Here is a 16,826-nt window from a genome sequence, read left to right as displayed (position 1 = left end):
TCTGCCTCTCTCTCTCTCTCTCTGTGTGTGTGTGTGTGTCTCTCATGAATAAAGAAATAAAATCTTAAAAAAAAAAAAAAAGAAATGTTGCAATACACAACATTGAATGGAATGGATGAACCTTCAGGACATTATACTAAATGAAGTAAGCCAGACCCACAAAGACGAATATTCCACGATTCCACTTCTATGAAATTCTTAGGTAACCCAAATCATAATGACAAAGTATAATGGTGGTTGCCAAGGGCTGAGGAGAGTGGAGAATAAGGAGTTATTTTTTAATGGGTACAGAGTTTCAGATTCACAAGATGAAAGGAGTTGTGGATATGGATGGTGGGGATGGTACACAACAGTGTGAATGTACTTAATACTACTGAACTGTTTAATTTAAAATGGTTAAGATGGGGGCACTTGGGTAGCTCAGTGGTTGAGCATCTGCCTTTGGCTCAAGTCATGATCCTGGGGTCCTGGGATTGAGTCCTGGGACATAGTCCTCTGCCTATGTCTCTACCCTCTCTCTGTGTGTCTCTCATGAGTAAATAAATAAAATCTTAAAAAAAAAAAAAAAAAAAACTGGTTAAGATGGGGGCACCTGAATGGCTCAGTCAGTTAAGCCTCTGACTCTTGATTTTGACTCAGGTCATGATCTCAGGGTTGTGAGAGTCAGCCCCACAATGGGCTCCATACTGAGTGTGGAGCCTGCTTAAGATTCTCTCTCTCCCTTTCCCTCTACCCCTCCCTGACTGCTCATGCATGCATGTGCACACACACTCTCTAAAAAAAAAAAAAAAAAGAAAAGAAAAAGAAAAGAAAAAATGGTTAAGATGGTAAATTTTATGTTGCATGTATTTTAACACACACACACACACACACACACACACACACACAAATCCCAACAAAATTTTTCATGGAACTTGCCAAGTACTAAAATTTCCATGGACAAAGCATAGCTAAAGCACTGCTCAAGAATATAAAGAACTTGCTCAACCAGATAGTGGCCTTACCATGATGCTACAGTGATTAAGGCTGTATGATATTGGCATTGAGATAGACAAGCTAACCTATTGAGATAGAACAGCACCCATCACATAAATGCACACATGGTAGATTTATAGAGGAAGCAGAGGCTTCCAAAAGGAGGAACTAGAGAAAATGACTATCACATGGGGAAAAAAATGAAACTGGATTCCCCAAAATCAGCTACAGATGCATTCAGGACTTAAATGCAAAAGGCAAAATTTTAACTGTTTTAGTGGAAACAGAGGGAGTTGTTCTGACCTTGGGTGAGGTGTTTCAGTAGAAGGACATAAAAAGCACTGACCATAAAGGATAAAACTGATCCATTTAAGAACTGCTACTGATCAAAAGAATTGTTATACACAATGTCACTCATTTTTTTCAAACTGGGAAAAGACATTTGCAACATAAGTAAAGAACTGTTTCCAAACCAATCTGAAAGAACAAACAGAAAGAATAGAAATGGGAGCAAAAGACATGAGGTGGTATGACACAGGAGGAAAAAAAAAAAGATATTTTGAGCTGATAAACATGTTGAGAGATGCTTGACCTCATTCCCAAATAGGGAAATACAAATAAAGACCAAAAAGAATACCATTTCATCCTCGTTCAGCTGGCAAAAATCCAGAATAAGAATACTGAGCACCGAGGAGGATATGGCTCAGAGGAAAGTGGCACAGGGCTCCGTAGATAACACCAAATTGTTTTCCAAAGTTAAACATTCACCTATTATACCAGGCAGCAATTCCACTCCTACAGGAAGGGCACTCTAGGACACATGAACGAAAATAAAAATGTTCCAAGTAGCACTGTTTATAACATCCAAACACTGGAAGCAGCCCAAACGCTCGCTCACTAACATGATAGAGTGTGCTACATATACAGAATGGGACAGCAGAGAAAAGGAACGGATTGCAACTCGGAATGACGTGTACAAATTTCCATTGCGTCAAAAGAGCAAGCCCGGAAAGACACACAGCATGATCCTCATAAAGTTCCAAAATGCTGTCTTTCATTTTTTAAAAATGAGATAGGGAATGATAAATACAAACAGCCCAAACCTTCACCATCGGCCGAGACAACCGTTGGCCATGTGGGGCTACTTCAATTAATTACGATGTAATAAAGTTACCAGTTCAGTGCCTGGGTTACACCAGCCACATGCCGAGTCCCCAGGGCTATGCGTGAGTCCTCACTAGCGCATCATGCAACACAGATAGAGAACATTTCCACCAGCAGGAAAAGTTCGGCTGGGCAGTCCTGCTTCAGACGGCTTAGCTGAAAAAGAAGGGGTGGGGGAGCTTGTTCCCATGCCAAGCCAGGTGGGAGAAGCGCTTCGGAGTCTGGGTTGGCACAGGGGGATCACAGTAATTACAGACAGGGAGCCAGAGCAGGCTGCGTGGGCTTCCCGCGGGGAGCTCTGCAGCATCAGGCCCAAGACTGCCCGTGCTTCGGGCAGGGATCTGAAGTGATCAGGACAGCAGGCTCGGACAAACCTGGGATCCCTTCACTCTGCACGTCTGGGTGGGGTCCCTCCATATTCGCACCTGGGGGGTGGGGACAAGTGTTGGTGAGCAATCCAGCTCTGACCGCTAAGCCCTCACCACCTCCCCTCAGCCCCGCTTCTCCACGAGTACCCATCTGCTGTGCCCTTCTGGGCAGCTTTGCTCTGAGGCACAGCCTCTGGGGAAGATCAAAGGAGCTTGGCTGAGAGATGCCAAGGTGTTAGCAAGCGCAGCACCACAGCAACCCACAGCCTAGCAGCTGTCATTCTTTTGGAGCATTGGGGGGGAAGTGCACGGCTGTCTTTCTTAGTCAACCCACACCCTTGGGGGTGGGAGGTAAATCCTCCCGAGCAGGTCACTGCAGTCGGGGCCTTGTCCTATCTAACATCTATGTGCTGACCAACCCTTGTTCACCCCATGCTATTGGCTAGGACCAAGAGCCATGGGCCATCATAGCAGGGAAGGCCTGTGAAGTGGCCAGGGCACAGATGAGGATACTGAGGCTCAGAGTGGGGAATGAGTCTGCCCAAGTTCACAGGGCTGGGCAGTGGCAGAGTGGGAACAGGGCTGTCAACTTTCCTGGTTTCCATGGAAAAAACAGTGTCCTTATGACTGTTCTCAGTCATCCCTCTTAGACTCGTGGTGATCCCCATCCCTCTGCTCCCCCACAGGCCCTGCACAGAGCACAGAGGTTGAGGATGGAACCCATGCCAGAGGGCAGATGATATGGCCTGAATGAGGGGGCTGGGCCTGGCAGTCAGCCAGGCTCAGCAGGTTCAGCTCTTTCCTGGAAACCAGTCTGGTTTCAGCTCTGAAGAGCCACCTGGAACAGGCGGTGAGCAACCCTAGGCCAGTTCCTCCAGCACAGGAATGAGGGCAGGATCCCAGGTCACGTGACCAGTGGTGGCTGGAGTCAGCTGGCCTTGGGGAAGGAGGGAAGAAAAAACTGTCAGGGGCACCTCCTCTGGGCTTCCATGGTCCTTAGCAGACAGCTGCTCTGGCAGCTGCTTCTACCAATGGGCTGTGGATCCTCAATGGCAAGGCCTGCAGCTCATTCACCTTTGTGCCCCCCAGCACAAGATCAGACACATAAGAAGCCTCCAGAGAACATTCACTGAATCAAAACAGAGGCCTGGGAGAGCCCACCAGAGCAGCAGGGGTGGGGTTCAGAACTAAGAACACAGAGCCTTATTTTCCTCTGATTTCATCATCTATAAACTATAGAAGCAAAGATCTCTCTCTGCCTGACCTTGAGGCTTAGAAGCAACGCTGAGCCCTTACAGAGAGTTTCCCCATGTGCTGGGCGTTTCCTGCTCATTTCCTGTGGGAGGTCCACTTTATCTCTGGAGGCTTAGAATGAATGTAAAAGTTGCCCAGGGGGTGCCTGGATGACCCAGGTCTTTATCTCAGGGTCCTGGGATAGAATCTGCTTCTCCCTCTGCTTCTGCCCCTCCCCACCACCCCTGCCTGTGCTCATGCTCACACTCTCTCCCTCGCTCACTCTGAAATAAAGATCTTAAAGAAAAAAAAAAAAAAGTTGCCCAAAGGTTGCTGCTAGTAAGAGGCACAGCCGACATTCACGTGCAGGAATGTCCTACTTCAGAGATCATACTGCAAACCAACAAGTATCAGCGAGCACCAGCTACGCGTCAGGCATGTGCCTACATGCTGGGAACACAGCTGGGAACCAAAGTGGCCTCAGCTCCAAGAGCTTTCATGCCAATTAATGGGAGGAGACAATACAAAGGAAATATAAACATACAACCAAGTAACATAACCTCTCATGAGACAAATGCTATGAAGAAAAAATAAGGTAGGAGAAGGAGATAGAGTAAGTGGGGGTTGCCATATTTTTTTCTACAAAAGGCCAGATAGTAACAATTTTTGGCTTTGCCGGCCACATGGTCTTTGTAGCAACTATTCAACTCTGCAAAAGCAGCCCTGGGAAATATGTAAATGAGCAGATGTCCAGCTATGTTCCAATAAAACTTTATTAGCAATGAATTTATGATTTCATGTGTCACAAAATGCTATTTTCTTTTGAGTTTTTTCTTTTAACCGCTTAGCAATATAAAAACCGTTCTTAGCCCACGGGTCATACAAAAACAGGTGGTGACCCAGATTAGGCCTATAGGCTCTTGCTTGCCAACTTCTGGGGCAGAGAGTAGCTGAGGTGTGTATGTGGAGAGAGTAGCTGAGGATGTACTTTGGAGAGAGTGGGCAAGGAGGCCTCCCCAGGGAGATGACATGTGTGCAGAGTCCCAAACAAGGCCAGCAGTGTGCACTGTGTTCCCAGCAAAGGGAAGAGCAAGTCAAAAGGCCTGGTGGTGTGTGTGGAGGGGTGGGATGGATTCAGAGGGACAGGCAAGAGGTCTCAGAGGTCAGCAAGAGTCAGACCACATGAACCTGAAGGCCCTGGTGAGGCTTTAGCCCAGCAACCCACTGGCTTCTTGCATTTAGCAGCTTTGCAACTTTGAGTAAGTTACTGAACTTCTGAGCCTCATGTCCTAACAAGATAGGAATAATAATGGTAGCTGTCTCAGAGGCTGGTAGGGCTAAGTGAGCATTATGTTCTGAATGGATGTCAGCTGCCGATATGAATACTGAAGTCCAGCTGGATGCAGCAGGAGTTAGTAGAAATGGCCACAGCTTTTGTCAAACTCACCCACAATGTCCACCACGTCTGGCCGAATGAGCGGCTCTCCCCCTGTGAGCCGGATCTTGTCTACACCTTCCTTCACAAAGAGCCGTGCAAGTGTCAGGATCTCCTCTGTGGTCAGCAGGTCGGCCTTGGGGGTCAGTGGGACACCCTCCTCAGGCATGCAGTACTGACCTGAGGGGAAGGGAGGGGACACAGAGGTAGGCCATGACCACAGCACTTGGGCCTATGGGGCCAACAGACCCCCATTCCTCCACCAGGCCAGAAGTCTCTCTTGAACCCCACCTGGATGATGAGGAATGGCCTCGCCAAATCTGAGCTGGTACAAACCCTAGTGACTCTCTTGGGGCCCCACCTTTGTCATCTATGACATGCCAACACTGCCCCTTCCCTCAGAGAGGAGGCCAAGGGAATGGGTTAAAGAGGATGGATCTGGGAATCTCTGGGTGGCTCAGCGGTTTAGCAGCTGCCTTCGGCCCAGGGCATGATCCTGGAGTCCCCGGATCGAGTCCCACATCAGGCTCCTTGCATGGAGCCTGCTTCTCCCTCTGCCTGTGTCTCTGCCTCTCTCTCTCTGTCTCTTTCATGAATAAATAAATAAAATCTTAAAACAAATAAAGATAAAGAGGATGTAACAGGGGGAGAGCAGAGGCAGCCTTACGTGGGGGATGCCAAGAGGCTGATTCCCTCAGCACGTGGGGCAGTTAGCTAGGCAGGATCTGTCTGGCAGACCTAGGCCCTGGGCCCATTCCTTCTGGCACTGGCCACCTCTCATTTCATCTGGTTTGGCAAATCGTTATCTCTGTAGTGACAAGAGCTCTCATGTCCAGCCTATCCATTTCAGGTTATCAGTCCCATTTCACAGGTTGGAAAACTGAGGAACTACTTGTTCAGGGTGAGGTAGCAGAATGGGTCAAATGAGGGGAGCTTGGAGGGTGGGGGGTACCATCCCCTACCATCAGCTCCTATGGGAGTTTTATCAAGGACTGGGTCAAGATCTGGTATGGAGCCATTTAGTCAAAATTAGTGAAGGATCCAGAATTGGTCTTTTAAGATAGAATAGAACAGGTAAAGAATATCAGAACATCAGAACCGCATGCTGCAAGCACTGTTTGATAAAACATTTACTATATACACATGTGTATTTATTGGGCCATGAAGTAAATATATTTCTTATTGGGCACTACCATGGAAAGCAGGAGAGAGGGAAAGAGACAAACTTTGAAATTCCCTCCAGCAGTGGCTACACCTCTGGCACACTCCATAAATGATTATGAAACGAATACGCTGTGTATTAGCCTGGCCCCAAGCAACTTCTGTCACAGGACTGGGATGTCTTCATAGTGGCAGTGCCGGCCATGGGCACCGCTGTGTACCTCATATGTTTACAGTGTCCAGCACCCCCAAACCAGCCCCTGGCCACATCCTGAACTCTGGGAATCATGTGAAACAGGACAGAGGGAGAAAGAGCCCTGAATAGTGAGATTTAGGTCCAATCTCGATTATAATGCTGTTCTCAAAATTAGTTCTAAGCAGAACTCAGCTCCCAGGATCGTAAAGATTCAGTTGCCGATCCAGGATCAGCAACCCCAGCTGGCAGGCAGGGAAGAAGGGAGGGCAGAGACACTGCTGGTAAGAGGAATGGGGTGGGTTCAGGAGGATTCCCGGGCACAGGGAGATTTCAGAGGCTGCCTCAGCAGTGGGGACAGGGGCCCAGGAAGGTGACTCACATCTGAGATTGCACTTCTCGGTGAGGGAGATCCGCAGGTAGCTGTGTTGCCGGCCGAAGCTGTCGGTGAGGAAGGCAGAGAAGGGGACCGCGTGCTCCCGCAGGAACTGTCTCCGCCTGGACAGCTCCTGCAACGTGGGGCAGAGGAAATGTGGGCCTCTGTGCCTGAGCTGGGGGGAGAGGGGCATGGAGAGCCCACCCCAGGGACATAAGCCCCCTCCCATAGGACATCCCCTCCCCCATCGTCATCTTAGACATCCATGTGGGCTCTACAGTCCTGGGGGAGCAGGGATTCTCCCACAGGGAAGGACCTTGCCCACAGGGAAGGACCTGTCCCCAAGGCCTCAACTCAGCCCCAAGGGAGCAGTACCCCTATGGGGACACAGCTGCCCCACCCAGCCCCCTTTCTCTCCCTGTCACCATCCTACTGCCCACCCTCCTCCTTCAAAGGAAGGCTGTCCAGGAGCAAAGATCTCCAGTATTTCTTGGATGGGTCAGTGGGAGAGAATGTGCCACTCAGCACCTGGTCACTATGCCAAGTGGCAAGTGTGTCCAGAACAGAGGAGAGGGGAAGACGGTCACTGATGGTGGCCACCTGGGACACAGTGAGCCACTTCTCCAACCCAGACCTCACATTCCCTACCTTTGGAATGGGAGATGGAAGCAGCTCAAAGCAGACTCACTAACTCTGCGGGGTGAGTGTCATATCAGCTGCCTCCACATACCTACTCTCCTGTCAGCTGGGCTCCCTGGGGCCTCAGCACTGCCCAGGAGGACCTAATGAGCTAAGCCACTGGGAACAGCTGAGGACTACACCCAGCTGGGGGAGGGAGGGTACATTCACGGGGAAGGCTCCCCTCATGTGGAAGGCTTCTGAGGCAGGGACAGCCTTGCAGAAGGAATGAGGCCAGCAGCCTCTAGGAAGGTAGTATGGGGAGGCCCACAGGATCCCACTAAACCCATGCAGAGATTGGTCTTCATCTTTCACCCCACCCATTGCTGGAAGGAAGGATTATACACCCACTGTCTAAAGCCTAAGAGGGAGGAGATTGCTGGAGGCTCCCTGCAAGGCCCAAACTCCTCCTGGGGAGAGACAGAAGGCAGCCAACCTCAGTGTTTTCCCAAGTCTGATCTAGTCCAACTTCCTGTCACAATGGACGCTGATGACATAGTTGCTCCATGGAAGGAACATTTACAAAACATGTTTAAGCTTCCAAAGAATGCTCTCTGTTCAATTCCCACACCTACCCCATAAGGGATTACTGTAACTGAAGCTTGGATGGGGTTCAAGAACCCCACAGGCCAAACCAAGCTTCAAATCCAGGTCTTCTGAGTCCAAGCTCTATATTCCTCCCTCTAATTGCAAAGGGTGAGTCCAAGAAGGTACGTGGGATGGAGCATAGGGTGGGGAGAAGTCCTTTCTTAGAATCTTTATCACAAAGGAATCATGAAGTTGATCATGAGATTGTTCATGGGGTCTGTGGCCAGGGGCTCTGGACTGGTTTCTGGGCCAGGTGTGTCCCAACACCCTGAGAAAGCACCCCCACTTCTCCAGGCCTGTTTTCCCAGTTATAAAATAAGGACCTAGCGATGGGCTTGGGTAAGAGAAGGGAAGGGGGTCAGGAATCTAGAAGGTCAGCACCCAGGGTTATCATGATCTTGTAACCTAAGAGAGCAGAAGGCCTCAGGCCCCCTGGAGGCCCAGGGTAACTGTGCACCTGGAAGGAACATTACTTCAATGACCTTCTCAGCACTGGCTGCACCTGGCAGCTTCAGGAAAAACTTCCCTCAAGAGCAACCGAATTTGGATCTCTGAGCACGTGCATTTCTAGTCTCTCTAGTGGATTCTAAAGTACAGCCAGGGTCAAGGACCACGGACTCAGGAGATAGAAGAGACAGAAGTGAAAGTATGTGGGGGTGCTTCCAAGATTTTCCTGGGTGCATAAAAGTGACCTCACTCTGCTCACCCCAAGACCAGTGTCCTCCAAGTCCCATGACAAGCAAGCAGCGCTCGCTTCTCTGAACTGCTGCCTACTAGAATCCTCACAGTCCTTCCCACCTCCCTCCCTCACTCCACTGCCTTTCCACCAGTAGCCTTGGGGGTCAGGCAGGGGATACTACAGAGTCAAGACCACAGTCCAAAAGATCAGATCCCTGGAAGTCTGCATTTCTGGCAGAGTTGCACCCAATTCCTCATCAAAGTCTTACGATTCAGAAATTTGTTAGTGGCCTCAGGCCCCACCCTCTCACTAGTCGCCCTTCCTAATACTGGAGGTTGGTGGCTGGGTGAGGGAGGAGTCAAAGGGCACCAACTGGGAGCAAGTGAGAGGACCAGGGAGCATGACTTGGCAGAAACAAGGGAGCCAGCGGAGCAATAGGGCACAGGAAATGGAATGAGGCACTCTGCTGTGGCCCTCAGAGGGGCAGGCTGGATTTCACTGCTGAGACCTAGAGTGACTTTATCTAGATTCATTCCGACTCTGTACTGCCAGAAGCAACCCCTCACACACACACACACACACACACACACACACACACACACAGTCTCTCACCCAGCCAGCCTCGCAAACTCATCACTGTGACATTCACAAGTTTCATCTCTGCCTCTTCTCTCCTCCAACACTGCATGTCCTACTTTCATTCTTCCATCTTTCCCTTTCCTTTAGAATACCTGGAGGAAAAAATAGCAGTGCCAGTCAGAGGAGCCCTGGACCCAGAAGGCATTACCGGGCAGAGTAGACAGCGATGTCCTTCACCCAGGAAGGGCTGGGACCTGTCAGAAGCAGCAGAAAGCCCTTAGCTGCTTATATCCACAGAGCCCAGCCTGGCCCGGCTGTTGCCCTGGTGTGGGAAGCCCTCTGCCTGCTTCAGTATCCTGACATCTACACGGTGTGTCACTGGATCAATGAACGAAGAGGCTGGTCCTTCATCAGAAGAGAAAGGTGGTGTGTGCAAAGCCAGTCACACTGGGGTCATCATTCATCTCCAGGCTGGTCTCACCTAGTACAGTGGCTCTCAGCTGTTTGCACATCAAAACTACCAGCAGTGCTTCCAAGAAGCGCTGCTGCCCGAACCCCACTCCAAAGATTCTGACTCAATTGCCCCAGGATGGGGCCCTGGCTTTTTTTGTTGTTGTTGTCTCAGTTCTTCACTTTGTGGCTTGGCTGAGAAGCACTGGCCCAGCAACACCAGGATCAGGAGCTATTTTAATCTGGGGGTAATTGTTGCAGTTCAGAGCACAGGCTCTAGGAGTCAGTAAACCTGAATTACAAGCCCGGGTTTATTACTAACTAGCTGTAGAGCAAATCACCCCAATTTTTTAAGCCTTCATTTCTTCATCCATAAAGGGTGGAGAATAATCCTACCTAACTAGGTTGAAGGAGTTCCTGGCACATAGCAGGTATTCAATAAATGATCGTTACCCTTTTCTGAATACAACTCCTACTTACTATATTGATTTATTAGACACATATTCGAGGAGCACTGTGTGTGCAGTAGCTGGTTTTCCCACTCTTGCCAGGTCCCCCAGTCAGTCTCACAAGGCCCAGGTCTACTTGATGGCAGGCAGGCCAAGGCTGGGGTTTCAGACTTGCTATCACAGTTCCCAAAGCTGGGCAAGTGGTGTCTGAACTCCTCCAGGACCATGGACACAAGTGCAGATGACCAGGCACTAGGCAGCCTGCCATCTGCTACTGGATGTATCTTGTCTACCTGCCCAGGGGTGATTGGGGTATAATGGGGTGGGGAAGGGGAGTGCAAAGGAATTAGTTAAGGGAGGAATGCCACCCACAAAGTAGTCACTAACTTTGGGCACTGGAAGGATAAAGGCCAGCCCCCAAGTAGCTCTAGAGTATAATAAACAGAGTTATTCAGGAGAAAAAGAACACATTCCAAACTCCAATATCACTGGCTCTGATTTGGGATCCTTGCTATTTGGGGTGACATATACCAGAGGTGCCTCAAAATTAATCTCTATTAAACAAGAAGACACAGCAAAGCACCCTGCCCAAGGTCTGGATCCTTTCTCTCCCTCCAACCTTCCCTAAGTGTGGGGTCTTTACACGTATGGCTCCTGGCACGGACAGTTGCACTTCACCAGAGCGAGGATTTTGAAGGAAAGATTGGAACTCAAGATAACCCCCTGAAAGTTCCTCTTTTCCTTTGTGCATCATTACCCTAGGCTGGGACCTGCTGTCCCCTCCTACCTTCTCTTACACCCACTTCCTTCCTGCATAACACCCCCTTGCCAATAGTTATTCATTTTGACCCTCTGAACACCAGGTGGCTTTGCCCTGCAAAAAGTCACCCTCTCCCTGCCTAGGGAGATCCCTTGCCCCTGCCCTGCCCCAAGGCAGCAGGCCTAGGACTGGAGGCTAGCCCCTGTGGTCCCAACAAAGCCTGCGTGGAGCCTGGGAAGAAGACAGGTGTCATGCTGAGCTACAGTATGCCCTGCAGAGGTTGTGTGGGCCACCCCCAATCTGGATAGCAGGTAGATGTGTCTCCCCTACCCACCTCCCCTTATACCTGTAGAAGCTACACAGACCAAGTCCAAGGCCCACTTTCCACCGTCCTCACCACCAGCTCCTATTCCACACTTGCACATCTCACACCCACATCCTGGCACACAAACAGGTAACACTTAGTGGCTTTTCCCTCAGTCTCTCTAAGCACCCCCCAAGGTGTAGAAAAAAGTGCCTGCAGGAAGGGAAGCGGGGACAGGATTCCCCATGCCCTACTCCTACTCTTGCCAACTGGAAAGTTCTGTGAATAGGCTGACCATATAGATCTCCTGACTTGCCTCGCCTTGGAGGTTTTCTTAAAGACATTCTGTGCCTTCCACTCCGACTCGTAGTGTAAAGATGGGCTGGCCCAACCCTCTAGTTTTAAAGACATGAAGAGAAGAGGAGTGACAGCCCAGGAGCCAGGTGAAATTGGAGACAGAGTGAGGGTGAAAACCTGGGGCTCCCTGTCTAATATTCTATTCCATGTGCCCCCCTCACTAGTTGACTTTCAAACAACCAGAAATATCTGCTGACTCCACTCCCTGCAGAGCACCATGTTAAGCACCATGCAGAAATGTCTAGAAAGGTAAGGGAGCACTCAGCACTTGAGGGGCAGGAAACATGCCTGCTGAGGATAACCCTAGTGGGGAATGTCCAGCATAGAAAGACTATGACCAAATAGTTGACAGAATGGCTACCCTGAGTGTCCAGTGCATGGGGACTAAAGGGACACCGCATGTGCCAATGGTGGCAAGGCTGACAACAATTACAACAAACATGTACCTAATGCAGCACTTACATGTGCTGTCAGCCTTTGTTCTAAGTACATATCTTAAGCATATACTAACTCTTTTAATCTCTATAACCACCCCATGAAGTAGATACTTACTCCCATTTTACAGATGAGAAGACTGAGGCACTAGGAGGCATAGGGACATGCTGAAGTTCACATACCTACTAAAAGGTAGGGGCTTCCAGAGCTGGGCTTCCAAAGCTCACATTTTGCTCCAGAGTCTGTGTTCTTACCTGCTCATTACACCCCTCTATACGGGGTAAAGGAAAGTGTGGGACAGCCTCTCACCCTACTCTCCCCACAAGGACAAAGCAGGAGTACAGGTGCTAGAGTCTGACTGAGTTTCTGCTCCCTTCTTTTCAGCTCTGTAGAAGCTGCTCAACCTATCCTCCAGGGAAGTTCACTTGGGTTGAGCCCCCTCACCTAAAAATACAAATTCCTGACCTCATGGGGTTTCCAGTGAGGACTATAAAGAGACCAAGTATGAAGTCACTTAGCCCAGGCCCTCTCCTGAAAGGCACAAAGGAAATTAGGGACAGCAGGAAGAAGGAATTCCCCTTCTCCTGAATTCTTTAAAGCTCTCTCGGCAATCTTTGCTGTCTTATTGTTCCCCCCAGTGAAGTTTGGAGTTCAAGGATACTGAAAAACTTCCCAGCAATAAGGCCTGATTATCTGAAGATTCCAGAGGGGATCAGACACGGGCAAAGCAAGTTAGGCTAAGGCCCTCCCTGCCATTGAGCAATAGTGGCGGTGGTGTTGGAGGGCGGAGGGAGGGCATGATCCGATGATTCCCAGGGCATGAAGCTTTGTGCTAAGAAATGGGGGGTGGGGAGGTGGGGAAATGACCAGATGAGTCTAGAAAAGAGGTTTCACCAAATGAAAAAGAAACACTTCTCCCAAAGTTATTCCCTGACCACATGGGCAAAAGAACACCAAACTTAAAACTTGTGATGATATGAATCACTCTGCCAGTGCTGTCAAGGACTGATGGGGCCTATCCCAAGCCTTAAGGAACAATAGGATTCCTAGCCTGAAAGGAGCTCCTGCTCCCTTCTTCTGGGGAATGAGGCTGAGCCCTCCTAAGGGACAGGAAGATGAAACTAAAAGTCAGTGAAGAAGTCACAGAGCCCTATAACTACAGACGTGACCACTGCCTACCGGTGGCACCAAGGTGACATTTTTGACCAGGATGTCACAAGAACACCTGATCACACACAGACCACGTCCACTGGAGCGAGGGGGAGGGAGGTGACTGTTCAAAACACAGGGTGAGTGAGACGGGGCTGAGAAGGGCACAGTCAACTCTGGACCAGAGTCCTCCCTGCCTGCTGCCCTGTCCCTGGCGGTCACCCAGACGTGGAAGGCGTTGCATGGGGCTGGGCAGGGAGGTGGCTGGTTGTGCAGCACCCCAGGGAGCGCCCGCCGCTTGGGGTACCAGGTGAGACCGGGCAGCTTGGGGAGCATCCCTCCACTGCTCTCCCGACCCACAGGGGAAGGGCGGAGGGGTCCCTCCCCGAAGCGGCGCGGCGGCCCGGCCTGGGTGCTTCCAGGCGTGAGGGACAGCCGGCCGGGCCGCTCCTTCCCGGGAAGGTGTGGATGGATGTGGGCGGGCTCACCTCCGCAGCAGTTCGGGAGGGCTCCCCCGGGCGGTGCTGCGTCACTGGAGCGCCCGAGCTGCACCTCCGGACGCTGGACCTCAGCACCCGCTGCAGCATCCGGGACACCGGCCTCGCCGCCATGAAGCCTGCTGGCCGGGCCAGGTTCCAGCCGGCTGCCGGGCTTCGGGAGCGCACTAGCCCTGGGCTCGCCGCCCCGGGTCCTCGCGGCGGGGGCGGGGCGGGGCGGGGCGGGGCGGGGCGGGGGCGGGGCCCGCGCAGCCAATCCGGGGAGGGCGCCGCGCCGCGTGGCCTTCTGGGAGTTGTAGTCCACTCCTGCTGCTCGCCTGGCCCGTGTGTGCCTTCCAGGGCTTCGCAAGTCCCCCCACCCCGCGCAGTCACCCGCAGCTCCCAAGTCTTTTCTACAGGCTTTTCTGTCTGCGCGCTCATCCAGGACCTAGATCGTGGTGTGACTAGCGCAAAGTGCTGTAGGCAGGGCAGGACTGGGGCCAAATGAGCGAAGCCTTCTTTGCCTTGGGCACAAAATGGAAAGGGGTGCCAAAAACGTAGGTTATCAAGATAAATAATACCTAAAGTAGTGTTTTTAAAAGTTGGAATCAAAAACAAATAAATAAAAGTTGGAATCAATACAGAATTAAAAAATTCATGGTGAACAAGATATCAATATTTTATGCAAAAACAAAATCTGGGCTTGCACATTTATGGCATCTCTCACTCCCTTTGAGGTAGTCTAGGTCCTGGTTGAAGGCTGGTGAGCTCCCTCTTTAAAGATACACTTCTTCAATTGTGCCCCCCAAAAAACATTAACACACTTACCCTCCCTGTTTTAAAAAGGAAAAATGAACTGTTGGGACTTAATCAAGATTAAAAGTTTCTGCACAGCAAAAGAAACAGTCAACAAAACTAAAAGACCACCTACAGAATGGGAGAAGATATTTGCAAATGACATACCAGATAAAGGGCTAGTATCCAAGATCTATAAACCCAACAGCCAAGAAGCAAACAATCCAATCATGAAATGGGCAAAAGACATGAACAGAAATTTCACCAAAGGCAACATACACATGGCCAATAAGCACATGAGAAAATGCTCTGCATCACTTGCCATCAGGGAAATACAAATCAAAACCACAATGAGATACCACCTCACACCAGTGAGAATGGGGAAAATTAACAAGACAGGAAACAAAACAAATGTTGGAGAGGATGTGGAGAAAGGGGAACCTTCTTGCACTGTTGGTGGAAATGTGAACTGATGCAGCCACTGTGGAAAACTGAGTGGAGGTTCCTCAAAGAGTTAAAAATAGACCTGCCCTAGGACCCAGCAATTGCACTGCTGGAGATTTGCCCCAAAGATACAGATGCAGCGAAACAGCAGGACACCTGCACCCCAATGTTTATAGCAGCAATGTCCACAATAGCCAAACTGTGGAAGGAGCCTCAGTGTACATCAAAAGATGAATGGATATAGAAGATGTATATATAGGGACGCCTGGGTGGCTCAGCGGTTAAGTGTCTGTCTGCCTTCAGCTCAGGACATGATCCTGGAGTCCTGGGATCGAGTTCCACATCCGGCTCCCTGCATGGAGCCTGCTTCTCCCTCTGCCTGTGTCTCTGCCTCTCCCTCCCTGTGTCTCTCATGAATAAATAAATAAAATCTTAAAAAAAGAAGATGTGGTCTATATATACAAGTATTACCCAGCCATTAGAAAAACGAATACCCACCATGGATGGAACTGGAGGGTATTATGCTGAGTGAAGTCAGTCAATTGGAGAAGGACAATCATTATATGGTTTTACTCATACAGGGAATATAAAAAATAGTAAAAGGGATTATAGGGGCAAGGAGAAAAAATGAGTGGGAAATATCAGTGAGGGTGATGAACATGAGAGACTCCTAACTCTGGGAAATGAACAAGGGGTAGTAGAAGGGGAGGTGGGTGGCGGATGGGGTGACTGGGTGACGGGCACTGAGGGGGGCACTTGACGGGATGAGCACTGGGTGTTATACTATATGTTGGCAAATTGAACTCCAATAAATATATACATATATATATTTAAAAAGGAGTATATGGGAAGAAATCATAGAGTAAGTGGATATCATTTTTGTAACTTCCTACATGCCAGGCACCATGCCAGGCAACATTCAATACTTACAATAATCTTACAACTAGTAGAATGTGAATTTTGCAACTGAGGAAATGGAGTCAGAGAGGTTAACTTTCCCAAAGGCATACAGTTGATCAGTAGCAAAACTTGGGTCTAAATCTAGGATAATCTCACTCTTAAAGTCAAGATTCGGTGTGTATCAGGAATGTGTGTGTGGGAGGGGGCAATCGCTCCCCCTGAAAAAACAAAGAGCTATAGTCCTCTAAGATTTTGGATGGTAACACACTCAACAATGAACTTATGGGACTAAGAATTATGATGCTCAAACTAACCATCTATTGTATCCAAAACCCCATGGCGGTGGAATTGCAAGAATCACACATTGATTGGAACACTCTAGCTGCCAAATATATATTAGAAAATGAGGGTCTTGGTCTCCTAGTCTTGAAGAATTGGCAGTTTAATGGGGAGGAAAGCATAACTGTCACTGATATGCACAAATGCAGCCAGCCTGGGATAATAAATAAATAAGTTGGGATAATTCTAGCCTCAGACTCAAGGTGAGTTTCTTATGTTATTCAGAGTTCAGACAATACATCACAGGAGTAAGGGTGTGTCTGTGTATATTTGAAACTGGTAGGAGAGATCTCACAGAAGTATATTTGCAAAGGGCCTGAGGCCCACTGAGTATTGTTCAAGCTCTGTCCACTGCTAAATTTGATGTGTGGATTTGTCAAGGGAACCGAGTGTGGGAGTAAAAAAGATGCCTGAAGGGCTTCCAGGAGCAGCCTCAATTTCAGGGAAGAGACATAATGAACATCTGACATAATGAACTTGATCCAGGAGAAAGTCTTTAGAATTTGGAGGAAGCAGGGGTGCCTGGGTGGTTCAGTCAG

The 16,826-nt window shown here is 49.5% G+C and overlaps 1 protein-coding gene across 4 annotated transcripts in view; it reads right to left on the bottom strand.

The window, feature by feature from the left end:
- MOCS1 (molybdenum cofactor synthesis 1) overlaps window positions 1-14,037 on the bottom strand; it is a 34,757-nt gene extending 20,720 nt beyond the window's left edge. For all 4 annotated transcript variants that reach the window (XM_072833143.1, XM_072833140.1, XM_072833141.1 and 1 more), the window contains exons 1-3: window positions 13,822-14,037; window positions 6,912-7,038; window positions 5,188-5,355 (exon numbers count right to left, since the gene is read on the bottom strand). In XM_072833143.1, coding sequence (XP_072689244.1) covers window positions 5,188-5,355; window positions 6,912-7,038; window positions 13,822-13,944 — 418 coding nt within the window. In that variant the 5' untranslated portion in view covers window positions 13,945-14,037. The remainder of the gene's footprint in view (window positions 1-5,187; window positions 5,356-6,911; window positions 7,039-13,821) is intronic.
- Window positions 14,038-16,826: the final 2,789 nt, after the last annotated feature.

Source organism: Canis lupus, chromosome 7, assembly GCF_048164855.1.
Source record: "Canis lupus baileyi chromosome 7, mCanLup2.hap1, whole genome shotgun sequence".
NCBI classification, from domain to species: domain Eukaryota; kingdom Metazoa; phylum Chordata; class Mammalia; order Carnivora; family Canidae; genus Canis; species Canis lupus.
This window is presented reverse-complemented; position numbering and strand designations above follow the sequence as displayed.